Genomic DNA, 20,917 nt, shown 5'->3' on the forward strand with positions numbered 1-20,917 from the left:
GTCTTACCTGCAGTTCAATATCACCACTGAGTGGAGGATGACCATTTGGTATTTCTTCATTTCCATGATCTGTTTCACTGGGAGGAGCAACAGCATAACCAGGATTTTTGCTCTTGGGAACTAGAGGAGGAAAAAAATCAGTTTAAACTACAAACACGGACACTTCACAAGGGGCATTCATACATGACAAGCAGTTAGAACAGATGATACAACAAACTATTTCTGCGTCTGTCGACTCCAGATAGTCAAACTTACCCAACTGATATCTTTTTTGATCACTGCATGAGTTACAATTGTAACCAGTACAATCAGCACTCCAATCAAAATTCCAATCCAAACTCCAGTCGACATTCCAGTGACGTTACTGCTGCTGTTGTCTTCACACACCTGGAACATCTTACCTGAAACAGATCAAAGAACGGATACCACCACACACAGAACCCTGGAGACGGTTGATACAAGAACATCAGCTCAGAAGAGTCCAACACATCAGATCAGTGATGTTTTCATCCTCACATTATAAATAAACTCAACAGAGGAGTATAAATGTGCTTCTTCCTCACTGCCTGATGGCAGCTTCACTTCCACCATCAGAGATTTTCACACAACATAGTGAGTCCCAGTCCATTCTGTCATGTATTTTTTAAAAACAAAAAGAAAAATCTGAAGATTTTTATGTTTTTTTTTAAATTCCCAGGATATCTTCATTTAACTAAAGAAAAAAAAAAACCAGACCAAATGACAGTTATTAGATTTAACACTTTGTGATTTCAATGTTATTAATGGGTTGATTCACATTCAGAAAAAAGAGACCAAATGTGTGCTCAGTGACGCCCCTGTAGGATAAAGGTCACAGGTAGAACATTTCCTGTTAATTTCATTAAAGTTTCCATATCAAATCAGCAAGGTGAACATTTTAGAGACACAAACGAATGTAGGAATGGACTAACGTTAGGCTACCTGCTGATACCGATATGAGGATAATTTAAATGTCAATAAGTCTAATTCATATTCCATACCACGATCATGAGGGCTACAGACTGCTGCAATCCACCTCTGCTTCAACGCTACCGCTGACACTTGATATTGATCTTTCCCTAATGAAATTCATTGATTATTCTGTTGACGGTGGAAGCTTCACCTGGACGTAGAAAAGATCTCACCTGGAACATAGATCTTCCTCTCTGAACTCATGGAGGATCTCCTTCTGTCTGACCCACACAGTAGAAGTTGTTGGTTGCAGTTCTGGTCACATTAGCAGTGATGGAGACGTTAACTCTGCCCCCTCTGGAGATCCGAGTTTCTGAGGCTGGAACCGGATTTCCACCATCGTCCTCCCAACTGACGTCAGGTTTGGGAAAAGCTTCTTTAATCTCACACTCAGCGGCACCCCGGCATCGGCTGGCATCAAGGATCTCAGTGTGAACCTTTGACACAGCATCTGTGGACAGAACAAAGGGTCACCTCACCGAAGGCTTCAGTGTAGAAACTGATTTACGAGCCGTTCAAACAAAACCTTGACTTTTTAAAATATATTTTTTCTGCCAAATTCAGATTTGAATATTTCCTCCACTGAATGTGTCCATCTCAATACATGATCCCACTCTTGGTGTCATTATTCTCTATATAACCTTAAAAAGGTACTGTCACATGGAGACTTTGACATTTGGGCTTCCCAGGAAAGAAATCAGGAGCACAAAGGACACAATAAAGAAAACTAAAGAAAAGGAAGCAGAGTTATCTGGAGGTGAAAGACATCACACAGTAATGTTTTCACAGAGAAAACTTCTGAGTTGATTTTGAATTTCAGTGGAATTACTCTGAAGCACAATCTGTTGTTACTGAAACAATGTGGTGACCCACACACACACACACGCACACGCGCACACACACACACACACTACACTTCTAGATGAAACAGTGTGTGGTTTCATCACAGATGGTATTTCTCATGGAGAAAATAAAAACCGTCCTCCAGCAGGTTGTTGTCGTGTAAACAGGGTCTGTTACAGTGAGGTAAAACATCCAGATGTGAAGACAGAGGTGTTGTTGTGCAGTAACACACACACATGAAAGATGTAACCAGTGACTCCACCACTCACCTCTGTTCTGTCCTGATCGGTCTCTAAAGGTGGACTCCTACAAGGAAAAGACAAACATGTGGGAGCTGAGAAAGAAGACAGAGGAGAGGACTGACAACAACCTCAGCTCATCATGGATTTTCATTGTAGAAGTGTTTACAATTGTTTCATCGTTTGTCCTTTTCACTACTCTCCTCTTTTCTCGAAACCAACGACATGTGTTTACCCACTGCTCCAGATCGTATGAAGATGTAAATATCACTGCTGCCTCGAACAGCCAGTCTGCGCGTGCAGAATTTGTTCCTACACTGCGGTAAAGCCATCCCTGTGTGAAAAAACTAAGTGCTGCGGTGCGCACTTATACTAGGCATTACGGTAACAGCACAGGCAAGCGAATGTCACTGTATAGAGGACTTATATATAAATAAAATCCCTCTGATATCCACAAACCATTTCATGTCAGGCAGAGAGTAAACTATCCCAGGATGTCACTCAATAAATTTCAGAGCAATCTGATGTGGCATTTCAAAATAAGAGCCCTTCAAAAATGTCATTTCTGGGATTAAATTTACCCTAAATTAAAAAAATCATTATAAAAAATCTCTCTGATATCCACAAACCATTTCACTCAGGCTGACAGTAGACCATCCCAGGAGGATTTTTTTAATTTAGGGTAAATTTAATCCCAGAAATGACTTTTTTGAAGGGCTCTTGTTTTGAAATGCCACATTAGATTGCTCTGAAATTTGTGAATGACATCCTGGAATGGCCTCCTGTGCCGCTGAGGTGAAATGGTTTGTGGATATCAGAGGATCGCTGTTACCGTAATGCCTAGAATAAGTGCGCACCGCAGCATGTAGTTTTTTTCACAGAGGATGGCTTTACCGCAGTTGATCACTGCGCAGTGATCTACTCACCTGCAGAGCCCAACCAGATCGTCAGTCCGACAAGAAACAGCATCGAAACAGCCGAGTTTCCATCAGTTCACTGAGAGAGACGCCGCATGACGGAGAGTCCCCCGGAGAAGAAAACGAGGTCCGGGAGCGCAGGAAGGCTGCTGCAACGCCGAGGAGCAGAGCCTCCCCTCCCGTCGGCACGGAGGAGCTTCACCTTCACAACGTGTCAGGAGCCAGAAGGAAACCGTGGACTCCGCCATTTGTGATGTTGCGCGAGCCTGCGGTCTGCTCGAAACGGTAACCACAGATGCCGCGTTCGCGGTGGATGTGGTCAATATCTGTCAACTCATCCGGACCGAAGCGCTGTCTTGGTTCCTGCTCCAGACCAGATCAATGGGTGGTGCACTCACTGACAGAGGCTGCTGAGAGATGGGAAGTGTGACGTCACCGCCGCAACGAGTCATGGGATATGTAGTCAGTCGCGCGGGCTCTTTGCATGCGGCATCAATGACCTATATAGTAGTAGTAGTCTACTACTGCGGCATAATGTCGTTATTTTCACCTGAGCAGCCCGACAGCATGTCCACACAAGCCTGTTATCTGAAAGGCGGCTGACAGTTAAATATACCATCTCCCATTGTGTCTCTTTCCCATTCACGTTGCCACAGCTGGTCCACTTGCCTTCACTTTCAGTGCTTGAGAATGACTCCTTTGCCAGTTCATCGGCTGCCTCGTTTCCCACAATGCCGAGTGCCCAGGGATCCATGAAAAAAATTACACTGCCACCCATCTTGCTCTATTTGACAAGACAACAGAGAATCTCCTATCATGAGTCTGGTCGAGGGCCCCAAAAATCCACATGAAACAGCCTGTAAAGCAGCTGAAGAGTCACAGTAAATATATGACACTCCAGGTTTGTTTTCCTCACCCTAATCTAAGGTTCACCAGATGGCTAAAAGCTCAGTAGTACAGGACACCTGATCAGAAACACGCGTATTTACTAATTCCATCATTCATTATGTAGGCCCCAAACCCAGCTTTTTCCTCACCTCAGATCTCTAGATCTGTCAGTAAAAATATGTGTCCTTATTAAGAGCCTCAAATTTATTGACGTATTGCTAACAGGGCTGTTGTCCACACCGAAAATCCAACTGAAAGTCAGGTTTGGGTGTAATGGAACAGGAGACCACAGTCTGGCTTTCCAAACCACCTTACAAGACATCTGACAAATACACTTTTTAAAGTCAATCGTACAGTCACCCAAGATATTCACACGAATCCTGATCTTAGTGCTGGAGGAATGTGCACCTTATAATTATCAGTGACACTGCATAACCTATGACAACTTCAACAAACGGTGATGAAAGTGATGAAAACAGTCAACAGAAATTGAGGAGGAACCAAGACAAAACCATAATAAACAGTATTAATAAAACTCTATTTTATTGTCGAGGACACGCTACTAAACTGAAGGCCAGCAAGTGCTAATCTTCTGAAGTCAGTGTTATCATTCATGTCAGTCAGCCATCTGTAGCCACACAAGTCTAACGGGTTATGAAGTGTTGGGAGCACCCATGGGAGTCCAGTGTCAGCTGCAGTCAATCCCTTCAGAGGCATCGACTGGTGGCCCGACTGGATGACGCCAACCCCCCGACTTCTGCGGGATTTCCTTTGGAATAATGCAGTCGGGATTTTTGGTGATATTGGCCGTGCAACCGAGCACACAGAGACTCTTCGGAATCACAAAAGCCGGTGAAGCCTGAGAGATTTTTTAAATATTTTAACAAATTTATAAATTTTTGTATTTAGATATTTTCCCCCCAAGGACAATATGGCGACCACTGTTTGGAGAGGGTGACGTCACAGAGTTCCCGGATGCCCCGACTTCTGCCATGAACCGTTCTCACTTACTGAACCTCTCTCACATGGACACTGAAAACACCTTCCTGTTCCACTGAAATCTCAGTAGGATGCATTAGCTGGACGCCAGTGGCAGAGAGGCGAGCATCAAATGTGGAATATACTGAGGAGACGCTCTGTCCCCCCTGCTGCTCTGCATCGGCTGAACCCCCTCAGCCAGATCATCACCAAGAGTAGAAATTGGGTACTGATTGCCACCGCGGAGCAATCGTCAGTCACCCTCCTCTACTGTGGACGACAGCAAGCTGTATGCCAGGATGTGAGCGGGGCATCGACTCTGATTCACCTCACCAGGACATACAGCAGTGACATGGGGAGTCACTGGGACCAGGTAAGTTGGACAGATGGTATCAAGGAGAGGGAAGATGGTCACTACTGAAGGGGTTGAACTACGTGAAGGCAGCATCAGAGATGTGACGACAGCTCCAAATACCTGGGGATGCACAGATGGAAACCAGGACGAAGCAGCCCGGAGGTCAGCCACAGCCAGATACCTCCAGAGGGTGACACAGGTCCTGAACAGCTGAATGGTAAGAATAAAACCCAGGCCATTAACATGTCTGTCCTACCAGTAATCAGATCCCTGGATCCTCAGCCTGCATGTCCCAGATAACTACTGGTTATGTTCTCTAACAACAGTTCGTAGGATGTTCTCTGTTCCCTGCTCAGGTGGTAGCCGCCGGTCGTCTGGAGTGTCCGGTTCCTATTGAAGGATCGTCATATCATGCACTCTCGTCCTTCTCGTCACTGTTTTTTGTTTGCTTGTTTGTTCATCGTTTGTTTTCTTCACACTCTGTCTCTCTTCCTGTCTTTCCTGTCCCCCCAATAATTTATACCAGTATTCAAAATAAACAAAATAAGTAACAAATCATATGATCAAGAGGAGCTTTATATATAAGCTCCTCTTGGAAGAGCACATCTGTTCTGACACGTTCCAGCAGCCAGACCTCCATTCTGCTGTTTGATACCGAGCAGGACGGGGAAAAGAAAAGAAAGAAAGAAATTCATATGAGCCACAGTTGAAGCTTCTATCATCTGCTGATCAGGGAGCTGCTGTGGGTTCAGAGAGCAGCTCACGCTGTGTGTGAACCTGCAGGAAGAACACACACACACACATACTATTTCTAAATTAATACTTATTGGAGAGTTGTAATGATTTTTAATATTTTGTGATTTCACCGTGGCACCACCAGAGGGCGCTCAGGTATCAGTTTGAGAACTACTTTCGAAGCGAAAGAAACTTGTTTCAGAGGTCACACAGTTGATAATCTTCAACAATAAAGGTCAAACGAAATGACAGCAATCATCGCTTTTAGATCCCACTGATGTCCAATGTTCCTTTTATTTCGTTGGGGGGGGGGGGGGGGGGGGGGGGGGCTTAAAAATAGAAGCATGTCATGTTTTTCATTTCTTTGATTATGAATTTTCAATGTAGAAAATGGGACAACTGGTGGTACAGAAGGGTTATCATGACGTTCAAGTGTTCATGAAAAATCACATAAGATGGATGCACAGGTAGAAAAGCAAAAAGAAAAAAAAAAAATACTTGCTCAGAAACAATATGATGACCAGACCTGGTTTCATACAGAAATCAGAAAGCTAAAGTAACACTGACAGAGAGAAATCTAAATGAAACACAACTAATAATATTTGGTCATTCTTAACAAATATAGCACCAAGGTTTCCACAGCTTATCAAAGCTTCCAGAGCTGAAAGAGGACTGAGTCTGATTCTTTCTATCAGGAACAAACTGGTGAATTCTGAGAGCCAGGCCCGAAAAGAGTCTCCAAGGAGTTCAGAGCTCCCTCAGCTGAGGGATGGGGGATGTTGCAGGGATGGGGGGGGGAGGTTTAATACAATTTATTTATAATAAAAAAACAATTCTTAAATATAGATTTTTTTTTCTAAAATAGATAATATATTTTTTCTGTAACTATTTAAATCTTTATAAATATATAGAAAAGAGCCCAATAGAAATACAAGTGCAGCTTATAGTAACAGGAACAAGCAAGCAATGGACAACCCAACCATCTACTGCATTGACTGACACATGATTCCTGATGAATATTTCCTTATCAGCACACTGAGCCGTTATGTGTTCAGTACCCATAATGCACTTGGGTGAAAGGTGCTGGTGAGTCTGTTGGTGCAGGCCTGCATAGATCTGTCGCGGTTCCCTGAAGGCAACGGTGAGAACAGGCTGTGTGCTGGGTGTGAGGTGTCAGGAGCTGCTTCTGGCTCTGGTCAGGTTATCCAGGGGGGTCAGGACACTCCTGTCTGAATTCAGTCCCACCACAGCAGAGTCATCCCCACTGTTGTGGGTCGGTGGTCAGTCAGTCGGTGGGTTGTAGAGCCTGGGACTGAACACAGAACTTCATTTCCGGCAAGCTAAAACTTCCCCTCCCTAATATAATTACTCCACACACTGCAGAAATTCAACAATCACTATCGTCCCACATCACAGTCACACCAGACGTGTTTCCACGGCGACCGTCAGGCCTTCCTGTGCTGCAGGTGATCCCTCTCTGGACATCTCCAGGCTTCACATGGAACCAGCTCCATGATCATAGAGAACATTTCTTCATCCAAACACCTTCTGGTCGTGTGCCAAATGTCTCTATGATGCAGTCAGCTTGTTGTGAGTTTGTAACAGTCTGTTTAGTCTTTCTCTGAGGAAATATCAAAGACCTACTTCCCATTGATGACCTGGAGAAAGGAACAGAAAAACCCAGCGTTTAGTACCTACAGTAATCTTTTCTCTCTCCCTCCAGTAGTCTGTTCTCTCTCTCATCCTGATGGATTTGTTAGCTAACTGTGTGTTAATTGCTGTGTGTAATGAGTGAATAGTGATCAATGTGTTGTCATGGATCAATGTTGCACTGATGTCAAATCCTGAGTCTGAATTCAGCTTCACCAAACTGAACTTTTATGATAACTTTATGGTTCCAGTTCAGACCTGAGGAGGGTCTTACCTGCAGTTTAATATCACCACTGGGTGGAAGATGACCATTTGGTATATACTCATTCTCACGGTCTCCATCAGTGGGAGGAGCTGTGTTGGCAGGAGCATAGTTATGATTCCCCGCCTCAGGATCTAGAGGGAGGAAAAAGCAGTTGAAAACAACAAATACAGACATTTCACCCTGGACATTCATACATGAGAAATGGCGAGAACAGATGACACAACAAACTGATAAACAGCTGAAATTTTAACTTCAGCCCAAGCACTGATTCATTTCAACTGAAGGCTGAAACAAATCCTCAAGTAATTTGAGTTCTTACAAATATGATAAGCTGTTTAACCTTTCTTTAAAATGTCTTTTACACAGGGAAATTACATTCAGGGAGCCACTACAGCAGGGCTGAAGAGCCACATGTGGCTCCAGAGCTGCAGGTTGTTAAACTCACGACACTGACCTCCAACACGACAAAGAGGAAACAGAGATTCAGGACAGCTGTGCTGTGTTTTGCTGTTATGTTTCTGCAGACTACAGAGTCAGACTTACCTGGTTGACATCTTGTTTTGATCCACATCACTCCAAGAGTTCCAAAAACTCCAACCAGTAATCCGCCAATCAAAATTACAATCAACAATCCAATATGTCTTGAAATGATGTTTTTGAGAGAGCTGTCATCTTCACACACCTGGAACATCTTACCTGAAACAGATCAAAGAAGGGATCATCACACACAGAACCCTGGAGAGGGTCGATACAAGAACATCAGCTCAGAAGAGTCCAACACATCAGATCAGTGATGTTTTCATCCTCACATTATAAATAAATGAACTCAACAGAGTAAATGTGCTTCTTCCTCACTGCCTGACGGCAGCTTCACTTCCACCATCAGAGACTTTCACACACACATCAGTGAGTCCCATGTCCATTCTGTCATGTATTTTAAAAACAAAAAACAGGAAAATCTGGAGTTTTCTAAAGTTTTTAATTCTCGGGATATCTTTAATTCTGACTAAAAAAATCTTCTAAAAATGACAATTATTACATTTAACACTTTGTGACTTCAATGTTAGGGTTGATCCTTGATGTTTCATTTATTGCACATTCAGAAAAAAATTAGACTAAATGTGTGCTCACTGCACAGTGCTCAGTGTCCCTGCAGGGAGTCACATGTATAACACTTCCTGTTTTTTCATTAAAGTTTCAAGTGAAACCAGCAAGACGAAATGGTATTTTAGGGACAGAAGTGAAACGTAAGAATGGACTGATATTACAGATGTAATGATGCATCAATAAAAACATGACAAATTGAATTCATGGAATAAAAAATGCTTTGCGATGCAAACAGCAGAGGATGCAATTCAGTTTTTAACGCTTTATTTCCTTGATAAACGCCCCACGGTGCTTCGTGTTTGAAGATCTATATCAAGTGGAGAGCTGAACTTGTGAAATGTTTGAATAGTTAAAAAAAGCTGAGAGATTGGTGGAGACTACGGCAAAGTTCTGTCTGTGGCATCAGGAGAGTTCACATCAGAGGTGTGGCAGCAGTTTGGCTGTTTAAGGCCAGAAAATTAAAATGGTTTGACAGAAAAGACAGAAACAACCTCCAGATGCTGCAATGAGCCTTTGATTGTATACTTTCTTCAAAGTTTATTTTACGTGAGATTTGACCTCAAATTCTGTTAATTTCCTTCTTGTTACAGTTTTTTTTTCGATTGCTAAAACCCAAAAAGCAAAAAATAGGCACAATTTTCACAACCTTTATATCTGTCCCCAATCGCTTGACTCAATTTGTTACTACTTTAGATTTCCTTATCATATTAGAACTCTAAGTTTCCTTCTTTACACTCCGATGTCAATTTCACATCACCTTGTCGTCAAAACACAACACACAAGTTTTCAGGTTTGCACACACTTCTCACATAAAATCTCAAAGCATCAATCCACAACACACAAATATGCAAATCTCTAAACTTTTGTCCCGATGCTTCAGTCAATGGAGGAGGCTTGTGGAGATGTGGGCTTTGAGGCAGAGCCGGCCCGGGCAAGGACAGGCAGGCAAATTGCGATTTTCACATTTTATTCTTTCAATTGCAGAAAACAGCTGAAATTATGGATGAAAAAAATTCTTCTTACTTTGACATGGTCTTGCTCAAGTTGACACATAAAATAACCTACTGTAAACTAAACTGACAAAGCTTCAGGCAGCCGAGACCATGTGTGTCTACATCACGTTTTTAAAAAAAGTGCGTTGTTTCAATTAAATAACAAAATAATAAAAACCCGATGCTGTCGAAATTGTAATTCAATACTGGTCTTGCTTGCATGGTTCACAGAAAATTACTTAGACAACAGTTTTCAACGTGAAATAAATTTAAATTAAAAACCAGAACCGCAAATAGGCACCACTGTGAAACCAACTCGCAAAAAAGAAAAAAAAAAGAACTCGCCAGCCTCTACAGATAAAGGGTAAAAAAAATAATCCTTATTGCTGTAATATTTTTAGATCACAATCAGTTTAGTAATCCTACTCTGGGTCATCTTCCCTCACATTCTTGGGCTGCGCTTCATGTTTTCATGGAGAGAGATGAGAGCATCCACATGCTGGATGAAGGCTGAGCTGTCAGGTGAGAGAGAGAATAACCTACGACTTGTCGACGCTTCTGTAATGTGTAGCGGTGAGTCTTCAGGTGTTGGTACAAATTAGATGCGTTTCCTCTGGATCTGGCTGCTGCACAGCGACACAATCTACATTTGGCTCCACGTCGTTTTTTTTTTTTCAAACCCAAAGTCAGTCCAAACAACTGAACTACGATTCTTTTCTAATACCAGCTGCTCCGCTCCCTCTTCTGTTGTCATCTCAGCCATTTTCACACCGTGAACGAGTCACACTGAAAACTTTTTGCTCCTCACGACACCGCAAAGCACACACGCAGGGTTTGTTATTAGCAACCTGACGCTAGTTAGCTGCAGCAGTGCAGTGCATACATACTTGCTTCCTGTTGTCATTTCTGATTGGTCGCTGGCCCGGAATGCGAGACTCGAACGTTTTGATTGGCGGATAGGTCTGTCACTCATGCCGCGGAAAAACCTCAGCCCTGTGCGGTTCAGTTACCGCAGTAGTTAAAACCTCAATTTCGATGAGGTTTCGGTTAATCGCGCAGCCCTAAACATGAGTTCCATTTTGTGAACACGTTAAGAGATTTAATGCAGAGTTCTTTTGCAAGGGGATGTAAGGGTTTAGCAACTTGTGTGGGATGTTTGGAGTTTTGTGTGTGCAGTTTTGAAAAAAACGTACAGTTCCAAAAAACATGTTTTAGCAATCGAAAAAAAAAACTGTAAGACAAATTATATGTGAAGTTTTTCTTTAACAAAGAAAAGTAAATCTGTCCTTGTTGGTATCTTACAGTTACTGTATCTGCCTCAGGAATAAAAAGGAATTTATTTTGCTACAGTATTTAGAAGATGACAATAAATAGTGTTGGATTCAATAGAAATGTTAAAAAGCTTTCAGTCACAATTTCTCTGGAGAATTAATTAGTAAAGAAAAATCGTTTGTGAAAATAGTGAATCGTTGCATCCATCTTTAAAGGGCAAGTACAAGGACTAACGTTAAGCTACCTGCTGATACCGATATGAGGATAATTAAACCTCAATTAGTCTAATTCATATTCCATTAACGATCTGCAAAAGCTACGGACTGCTGCGATCCACCTCTGCTTCAACGCTACGCTCACCTCCAGCAGCCTGGAAGCTCCAGTAAACCACTGCGTCTCCAGCAGAGCGTCTGTCTCCTCACTGCTCTATAGCTGCAGACTGGAGACGACTCGCTGTGTGAAGACCGTCCAGCTCACCGTTAGAGAGTGGATCAGTCATACTTCATCATGTGGAGCATCACTGGGAGAGCTCTGGAACTCTTTAGCATGTAGCATGTAGCACGGCTCGGAGTGAAATCCTCCAGGATCCACTGAGCAGATAAACTACTGGACAACATCAGGTCTCTGGTGATGAAGTTGTTGGTGTTGATATTTTGGCAGAACAATTTACAGTCTGTCTTAGTTTGTGTTTTTCTTTAATTTCAAATAGTTCTTCAAACAGCTGACACACCTTCACTGCAGATCTTTTAACGAGTTTGAATACTCATGACATGACATGACGCCTGATATTGGTATCAGTATCGGAGCATCCTTAATGAAATTCACTGTCTATTCTGTGGACAGAGAGCGCTTCACCTCCCTGAGGACCACTGAACTGAAACAGGGACGAAGGATCTTACCTGGAACATAGAGCTTCTCTTTGAACTCATGGAGGATCTCCTCCTGTCTGACCACACAGCAGAAGTTGTTGGTTGCAGTTTTGGTGACGTGAGCAGTGATGAAGACGTCATATCGGCCTCCTCTGGAGGAGATCTGAGGTTCTGAGGCTGTAACCGGATTTCCACCATCGTCCTCCCAAGTGACGTTAGGTTTAGGAAAAGCACCTTGAACCTCACACCTCAGCAGCACCCCGGCGTTGGTGGCATCGAGGATCTCAGTGTGAACCTTTGAAACAGCATCTGTGGACAGAACAAAGAGTCACTCACTGAAGACTTCAGTGTAGAAACTGATCTACTGTCCGTTCTCGCATTCTTTTAATAAATCTTTTTTCTTGCTAAATTAAGATTTATCTGCTTTTCGCTCCTAAATGTTTGATAATGTCCTCTCAGTAAATGACACCACTCAAGGTGTCATTCTTCTCCATAACCTGAAAAACACACACACATCAACAGCACACTTCCAGTCACAGATTACTACAGTAAACCAGGCCCGTCGGCTGGTGCTTCAAACATGGAGTTCGAACTTAAAAGACATCATTGTTCCACATGTCAAACTTTTCAGGATTTCCAGTTTTACTTGTTTTGTCCAAAGAAATGATAAAAGAACCGGGACAGCAGTGATATCAAGACCTTAACTCAAAATACAAATAGTCTCTCTGAGGTCATTGATTGTTGCATTAATGTTCAAGTTGAAAGAAAAAATAAAATAAATAAGGTGGAGTCCTCACTGATGGAGTCACTTGACATCTCTAGTGTGTGTGTGTGTGTGTGTGTGTGTGTGTGTGTGTGTGTGTGTGTGTGTGTGTGTGTGTGTGTGTGTGTGTGTGTGTGTGTGTGTGTACAGAGTCATCCTAAATCCTACTGAACATAGCAGACCACAGTCGAGTGAAGCTGCTGTAGGTTTAGTCTGCCGGGAGAAACTTGAAATTTTCGCTTCACAGAAGAAATCAGGAGCACAAATGCACAAAAAAATGTGATCTGGAGGTACAAAGACATCAACATCACACACTAAGTTACGTTTATTTATCACAAGTGATTCTGTGATTCACACAGTGATGGTGACGTCCTGCAGCTCTGACTGAGGCGCCTGTTCACACGACAACATCTCACAGAGAAAATCATTTCAGTGGAATTAAAGGTGCTGTAGGCAGGATTTTGCTAGTCAATGCTAATTTTTCTGTGTTTTTTTGGATTAAATGTTAGAGTATCCATTGATAATCCTTTAGGAGTGTAGCATAATTGCACTACCGCGAGGGCACAGCGTTTCCATCTGTCTCTGTTCTGAGCTGAAAAGGAATCTCGACAGCTCCAGGTATCTTCGACCAATCAGAAGAGCCCGAGGCTCTAACCGTGATTGGTCGAGGGGCATTCGTCACACGTTCTTGTGGGAGGGGCTTAACTTGCGTAAGGGCGTGATTTCAGAGAAAACAGGACAGGATTGGCTGTGCTGGGCTTCAAATCGCCATCTTGCATGGGTAAACCTAAGCAAGATGGCGGAGATGTGGAATCCTGCCTACAGCACCTTTAATATGAAGCACTAACTTTCTGAAACACAACGTTCTGACACACACACACACACACACAAACAAACACACAAACAAACACACACACACACACACACACACACACACACACACACACACTCACTCATCAGAAACAGTGTGTGGTTTCATCACAGATGGTATTTCTCGTGGAGAAAATAAAACTGTCTCCAGCAGATTGTTGTCGTGTAAACAGGGTCTGTTACAGTGAGGTAAAACATCCAGATGTGAAGACAGAGGTGTTGTTGTGCAGTAACAGACACACACACATTAAAGATGTAACTCAGTGACTCCACCACTCACCTCTGTTCTGTCCTGATCGGTCTCTAAAGGTGGGCTCTACGAGGGAAAAGACAAACATGTAGAGCTGAGAAAGAAGACAGAGGAGAGGACTGACAACAACCTCAGCTCATTATTAGCAGTTTGCAAACATCTCATTATCATTATCATTTTGATTACTCCTATTTTTTATTTTTTTGCAAATAAAGACTCAAACATTTGTTTCTAAAGATTATGGTATTGATCAAATATCGATGGACAGACATCTACCACAGCAGACGGCCAGACTCAGCGTCCACTTTGTGCCGGAGTGGCATCCATATTGCACAAATAATATCAATATGTACCAGAGTACTGATATATTTGCACACCCTAATTCTTACACCAAAAACCTTAAATCAAACAAGATGTGATTAAATAAATCAGAAATAGAAAATTAACTCAGAATCCAATAACAATGAGAAGTGTTGATCCAAGGAAAACCCTAAGACAGAAACTCGAAACCAGACCAGAAGACTGGAAAGAAACAGAAAAAAAAGTAAAACCAGAAAGAGGTGGAGGAAACCGTGAACACTGACGTCAACAAGATCCGCAAGTTTCCTAAAGGAGCAGAATGGCACAAAGTCCAACTTTCCATAACAAAAGAGGGCAGTTCCAAACCACTGAGACACACACAGACACAGACACAGACACAGACACAGACACAGACACACACTGTTGTCTTTCTATCCTCGTGGGGACCTTCCATTGACTCCCATTCATATCTAACTCCTAACCCGTACCCTAACCCAGGGATCAGCAACAGTAAGTGTTCAAAGAGCCATATTAGACCAAAAAAACAAAATACAAATCTGTCTGGAGCCGCAAAAAATTTAAAGTCTTATATAAGCCTTATATGAAAGCAACACAGCTGTAAGTGTATATTAGCTATATTAGCCTACTATCAAAATGAGTAAGTTAGCTACAAATACATAATGAGCATCTTGACTGAATGTTATTTTCCCTGCAGCATCCTGGAGAGAATGAAACACCACATGACTGCCCTGCTGTACGATACTTGGTACTTCAAGTTAAACTTCCATTACAATATTAATGTATTATGTTTTGTCACGTTGATGAAATTATAGATATACAGTAAAGAAATCAGATTGTTGGTGTCATTTTTGTTTTGAGGATTTGAAAAAACATAAACAAAATGGAACGTGCCTATTATTAATAGGCGTCCTGTCAGACCTTCCCTTGGAAATAAATTGCAATCCTCTTCAAACTTCAACAATACAATCCTCTTCTCTTTTTCCATTATCTGGGTAACAGTGCAATAAAACACCTGCAGTTAAAACACAGTCTGCAAGTATACAAAAAAAAAAACAGCAGCCTTTTGAAAAGGTAAATAGGTTACATAAAATGAAAATAATCAGTTTAATTTTTATTTCAGTGCATTTCTGTGCATTCTGCAAATACAAAGTTAGGCAGCGTAAGTCAGTGCAAATGAATAAAATGCAGAACAATCCTTTTTCTATTTTCCCACTGATGGCAGCAACAGACACAAATGAACAGGCCACAACTGCAAAAGAGTAATAAAACAGCCTGCAATTCAAAGGCAGCTTGCTTAAAAAAGTAAAACACAGTAGAATAGCTTTCTGAAAATGCAAAGCATAAAGTTAAGATAAGGCAGTTTAAGTTCGATTTCTGTGCATTTTCATCTTCTCTTTAGTTTTCTGCAAATAAGTAAGTCAGCGAAGGGTGCAGCGCAGCAGCATCCTCCTCTTTTCCCTCCTCTCTCAGCAACAGACAGCACAACACCAGCGCAGCAATCCTCAGACCTGAGCAATAAAACACAATAATATCCCTGCGTGTCATTCAAAACACTGACAAAAATCGGAAATCTCTTTATAAAAACGAGCACTTTGATGATAAATGTCTGCCTATGACAGGATTGTGTTCTCACCCGTTTAATGTGACTTCTGTTTTCGGACATCACTGGCTCACTAGCTCCTCAACATCGGACATGGAAAGATGAAACTTCAGTCTTCACACAGGACTGCAGCTCTCCTCTGAGGCGGGGCGGTATTTGCACCTGACGTTTCTCTCACCGTCTTTGCGGAGAGAGGCGGTTTTCCTCCGTTATTATCTCTCGGGTTGCAACAAAACTTTGGAGATGCAATCCACTTCTTAAATCGATCTTTGCGCTCCTCTAATTTCTTCAGAAGCACTTTTTCTCTCACTGTGAACTGGGTTAATTTAGCATGCCTTCCCTGAAAATGTCTTTATAACTTCTCGTTACAGAGCAAACATGCAGGCAATCCTTCCGCATTGGCAATGAAAGCAAATGATTCAGTCCATTCTTACTTGAATATCTATTTTTCTCTTTTTACCTTTGGGATTCATGGCCCATGACAGACCCGCCGGTTTGTTTACAGCAGCCACCTGCCTGGCACCGCGCCGCGCTGCAGCACTGTCGCAGGCTGTGCCGAGAGCCCCTTGGCAACGGCTCTGAACCAGGGCCAGTGCACGCCATTGAAATGTAAGCGCAGGGGGCTGGTAGAACGGCAAAGGGATTTGATTGGTTCCTGAAAAGCGGTCCGCGTGATACGATTGGTCGGAGTTTTTACACTCCTGTGGCTGCTACAGAGGTCAGGTTTTTTTCCGCACCTTTTTCCGTAAATATAATGAATTGACTTCTCCCAGGGGGCAAGGAGCATTTCACTCAGTATGACAAAAAGTGCTTTTGGACAACATCGTCTACCCTAGCTTTAAACATTTGATAAACTCATTGGAATGAAATCAATAATGCAGAATGTCTCTAATATAACTGAATTCATCACAGAATGTCAGTAAATGATAAAGTTATTAATCAGGATAATTTCTTCTTGCCTCATAAACAACATGATTTGTCACTTTTGAGGTGTTGTCAACTTTTTTAATGTTTAGTCAACACAACACAGGGAAGCATCAATTGATGAAAAACTGAAAATCTCAGTGGGGATTTGAGGCCAGATCTCCTGCATGAAAGGCAAGAATTCCACCAATCAGCCACCAACATGGTTGCAAAGGGCAGAAACTCTGAGATTTGACAGCTATATCACTCTGTTTCATCTGGTCAAAACTTTTGAGAGAGAGAGCGGTAAGGGTAGGGTTAGGGTTGGGCGGTATGAACAAAATCTTATATCACGGTAAAGGTATATATCACGGTATGTATGTTTCCCCTGTAAATTCAAATAATTGCTTAAAAATAACCAAACTGTCACCTTTGCTCATTTTCCTCTTTTATTTTTTAAACTCTGCTTTAGAAAAAAAGACCTGAGTTTTAAGCGTCACTCCTGGAGCCGCTGGTCTTGTCCGCCACTATGGCTACCACCTCTCCTGGCTACGCTGGTGTTGTTCGCAAGCGCACCCTGCGCTTACCTGACCAATGAAATGCAGCGAACAAACCCCGCACGACGTCGGGACACGCTGTTAGAATGCACAAACGCACCCAAACAATTGCACACCGGCTGTCCTGTTAGCGAGTGCAGACAACTGTACGCTGACTCAAAGAGCTGCAGCAGACATCTGCTCTCTCTCCGGTATAAACGGTATGGCAAAATTTCAACCGGTATGCACTTTTACACCGTCACACGGTATTATACTGTCATACCGCGCAGCCCTAGATAGGGTAACTATGATATGTCAATAACAAGCTTGTTGTCTGCCTCCCCCTCCTCCTCCCTCCTCTTTGAGCGTTCCCACATGCTGGCCTGTCCAGCAGCTGTGCAAGTCTCAAAAGAAAGTCAGCTGCAGGACCACATTCCTGATGTTTTCCTGCACTCAAAAAACTGACTCAAGCCCCTGTTAGAGTTGACACATTAAAATTTCGTTTTCCTAATTAAATCACATTATGTCCAACAAAACCTAAATATGTTTCATAAATATGACCTAATTGTAATTCATTGGGCCCCCTGTACCACTCTTCAACTCAAAATAAATGTGTTTGAACAGTAGTTTTGTAGTGGTGGTAGTGCTGCAATGCATCATGGGAGTTTGGGATGAAACATTCAAGATTTAAACATTGTTTTTGTGGTTTACTTCGATGTTCTGATGTTAATACTGTTATTGGTAGTTGTGTTTTGTTGTGTTCTTTTTCTTCAGTTCAACTAAATAGTTCAGTTACTTTTCATGTCAAACCTGGCATGAAAAGTGTTGAGCATTTAATCAGGTACTGCTACTGCTCCATCATCTATAGGAAAGTTCTCAATTGCCTCTGGGAGTACAAAAGGCCTGAGACATCCTGTGTAGCATCAGCCCACATGAGCAATGTCAGCATTGGGTTTCCAAATAATCATAATTAGTTAAATAAAACTAATCGTTCTAACAACTTAGTAGCGGGCAGCCATTGTATTTGACATATTTGACAAAAAATGAGTTGAACGAACTCAATTATATTGGTTTACACAGAATAATTCAGTTATGGTTGGAGCTAAAGGAATAAAACAAGTTGGACAATCTCAAATATATTGTCCTGAGTAGATGTTTTTGATTTGAGTTGGGGCTACTTATATTTTATGGATGGAAACCCTGCGCACATTTTAATTGGGTTCATCCAATGAATAATTTTTTTGAGTGTGTTGCAAAAGCAGAAACTGCTGAGCCACTAAAAGGCTCTCAAACAACACGCCTTTACTGATGAACAAGAGAAGGGGTAAAAGAAATAAAAATATTCAGTACAGAAAACCTGACAGTGGTGATTCAGAAAAATAAATTTTCTCATATGGAAGAAAAGGACTCATTATGTAGCTCCTCTGAACTCTGAGTATCATTACCAGCAATTTACATTTTTCACCCCATCTTCCACCATCTGTCTTCCTCTGAGGTAAAATAAAAAAAGAAAGGTTCTGTCCGTTAACTGATTCTTTAAATGTAACTATGTTGTTTTCTAACCAAAAATTAGAAAATTAGAAAAGCAAAGATCTGAAAAGTGCCGAAGATTTTCTGTTAGTGGCCACTGAGACCGAGTGTTAATGACACAACGTACTCACAGACATTAAAAATCAAAGAACAAACCTTACAAGGGCTCGGCGGCGTCCGTCGTCTTTCCCTGTCTGAAGCCGTAGAGAAGCCTGATATAGTTCACCCAGCTACGCAGACTGCGAGGAATTTCCGGGCTTCATGCTCAGAAATGCTGAGTCTTTCCCTCCCCTTTAACTCTCCGCGGTCCAGATGGTCATCCTGAAGACAGCTGACACCCTGCTGTATTTTTTACATCATTCCAGAGCTTTTAAAGTCATTCTGGACTATTCACAGAGGAGGAGAGATTATTTAGGCATCATAAACATGTTGAGTAGTTTTAATTATTGTCTTGTGCAGCAGTTTGATGCACTGTGGTATTTTGCACATTCACTCATTCATACGCCAGTGGAGGCGTCTGCCATGCACAGCGCTCAACTCGGTCTTCAGTGTCTTGCTCAAGGACAATTCGGCATGTGGACAGGGGAGATGGGGAATCAAACCAACAACCTCCCGATTGTAAGACGACCACTCGACCAACCGAGCCACAGCTTTATACAGAAAGTTTGCATGTTTGCTCAGAGAAACCTTTCTGAATTTGATGTGTTTATGCTGAAAATTTTTCTATTTCTAAAGTGAAATTGTGTTTGTTAATGTCGAGGTGGATAGCAGTGGTGTAAAACTGACCCGAGTACTCGCCACACACACACACACACACACACACACACACACACACACACACACACACACACACACACACACACACACACACACACACGCTCAGTCTTGTATTTCTATCCTTGTGGGGACCGTCCATTGACTCCCATTCATGTCTAGCCCCTAACCCTGACCCTTACCCTAACCCTAACCCACACCACAACAAAGCCTAACCCTAAAGAAATGTTTTTGCACTTTTACTTTTTTCAGTAACAACAACATGGTCAAGAAAACACTGTTTCTCCTACTTAGGACCGGAAAAAGGTCCCCACAAGGCACGTCGTTCCACGTTTTGCTATCCTTGTGGGGACATTTGGCCCCAACAAGGATAGAAATACGAGAACACACACACACACACACACACACACACACACACACACACACACACACACACACACACACACACACACACACACACACACACACACACACACACACACACACACACACACACACACACACACACACACACACCATCACCATGATCGAGGTTTAAAAGCAGAGCATTAAACACTTTAAAACAGCAGTTTCAGTGCTGTAGAGGTTCTTAAGACCAGACTGAACCAATTCACCAACACTGTCCTGTTTTAAAGCTCTTGGAGCTGGTTAAGAACAACCGTCCTCTAAAACCTCGAAGATCTGTTCAGAAACTGGACTGAAGTTAGACGACCAAAGGATCCAGACTGAGCCAAAAGCCTTTATCAGCAGACCAGATTCAATGCTGTCAGATGGACAGTTAGCAGGAAGTAAGTTTTCAACCATTCCAGTCAGAGACTGACACAGGGTCAAACTGGTGGAAAGCAGCTGAGCTGACTGTAGGAACGGAGGGGTCCTGAGCAGGCTGGGGGGCTATAAAAGCAGAGATCTTATTTACAGAGAACTCCAGGAAATCCTGGCTCAGCGAAGAAGAGGCTTTGACAGAGACACCATCACTGGGATTCACCCGAGAGTCAAACATTAAAAGAACCTGGGGCTTGTGAGCGTTTTTGGGGACGGGTGAGGAGAAGTATTCCGCTTCGGCAGTTTTCACAGCCTGCTGGTAGTTTAGAAGACAATCACACAGGAGGTCCTGAGAGATTTGGAGATCGTCCTTTTTCCATTTTCTCTCTGCCTGTCTGCATGAGCCTGAGCTCAGGAGTGGCTCAGGCTCAGTCTGCAGCTTTATACTCTTTAAAGTCATTGGTGCAGTAGAATCTAAAATTTCAGTACAGAGAGAATCAAGCAGAGT

General features: G+C 42.4%; 1 protein-coding gene across 5 annotated transcripts in view; it reads right to left on the bottom strand.

The window, feature by feature from the left end:
• The window catches only part of LOC115389345 (V-set domain-containing T-cell activation inhibitor 1-like), a 29,646-nt gene that overhangs the window by 1,976 nt on the left and 6,753 nt on the right, over positions 1-20,917 (bottom strand). The window contains exons 3-7 of one of the 5 annotated variants that reach the window (XM_030092841.1): positions 14,014-14,049; positions 12,131-12,409; positions 8,404-8,556; positions 7,870-7,991; positions 7,440-7,603 (exon numbers count right to left, since the gene is read on the bottom strand). In XM_030092841.1, the coding sequence (XP_029948701.1) occupies positions 7,586-7,603; positions 7,870-7,991; positions 8,404-8,556; positions 12,131-12,409; positions 14,014-14,049 (608 nt within the window). In that variant the 3' untranslated portion in view covers positions 7,440-7,585. Of the gene's footprint in view, positions 1-7; positions 121-255; positions 402-1,163; positions 1,442-2,102; positions 2,140-7,439; positions 7,604-7,869; positions 7,992-8,403; positions 8,557-12,130; positions 12,410-14,013; positions 14,050-20,917 lie in introns of those variants that run through there. The other 4 variants (XM_030092840.1, XM_030092838.1, XM_030092839.1 and 1 more) reach the window with 4 other exon arrangements.

The sequence above is a fragment of the Salarias fasciatus genome, chromosome 5 (genome assembly GCF_902148845.1).
Source record: "Salarias fasciatus chromosome 5, fSalaFa1.1, whole genome shotgun sequence".
Classification (NCBI taxonomy): domain Eukaryota; kingdom Metazoa; phylum Chordata; class Actinopteri; order Blenniiformes; family Blenniidae; genus Salarias; species Salarias fasciatus.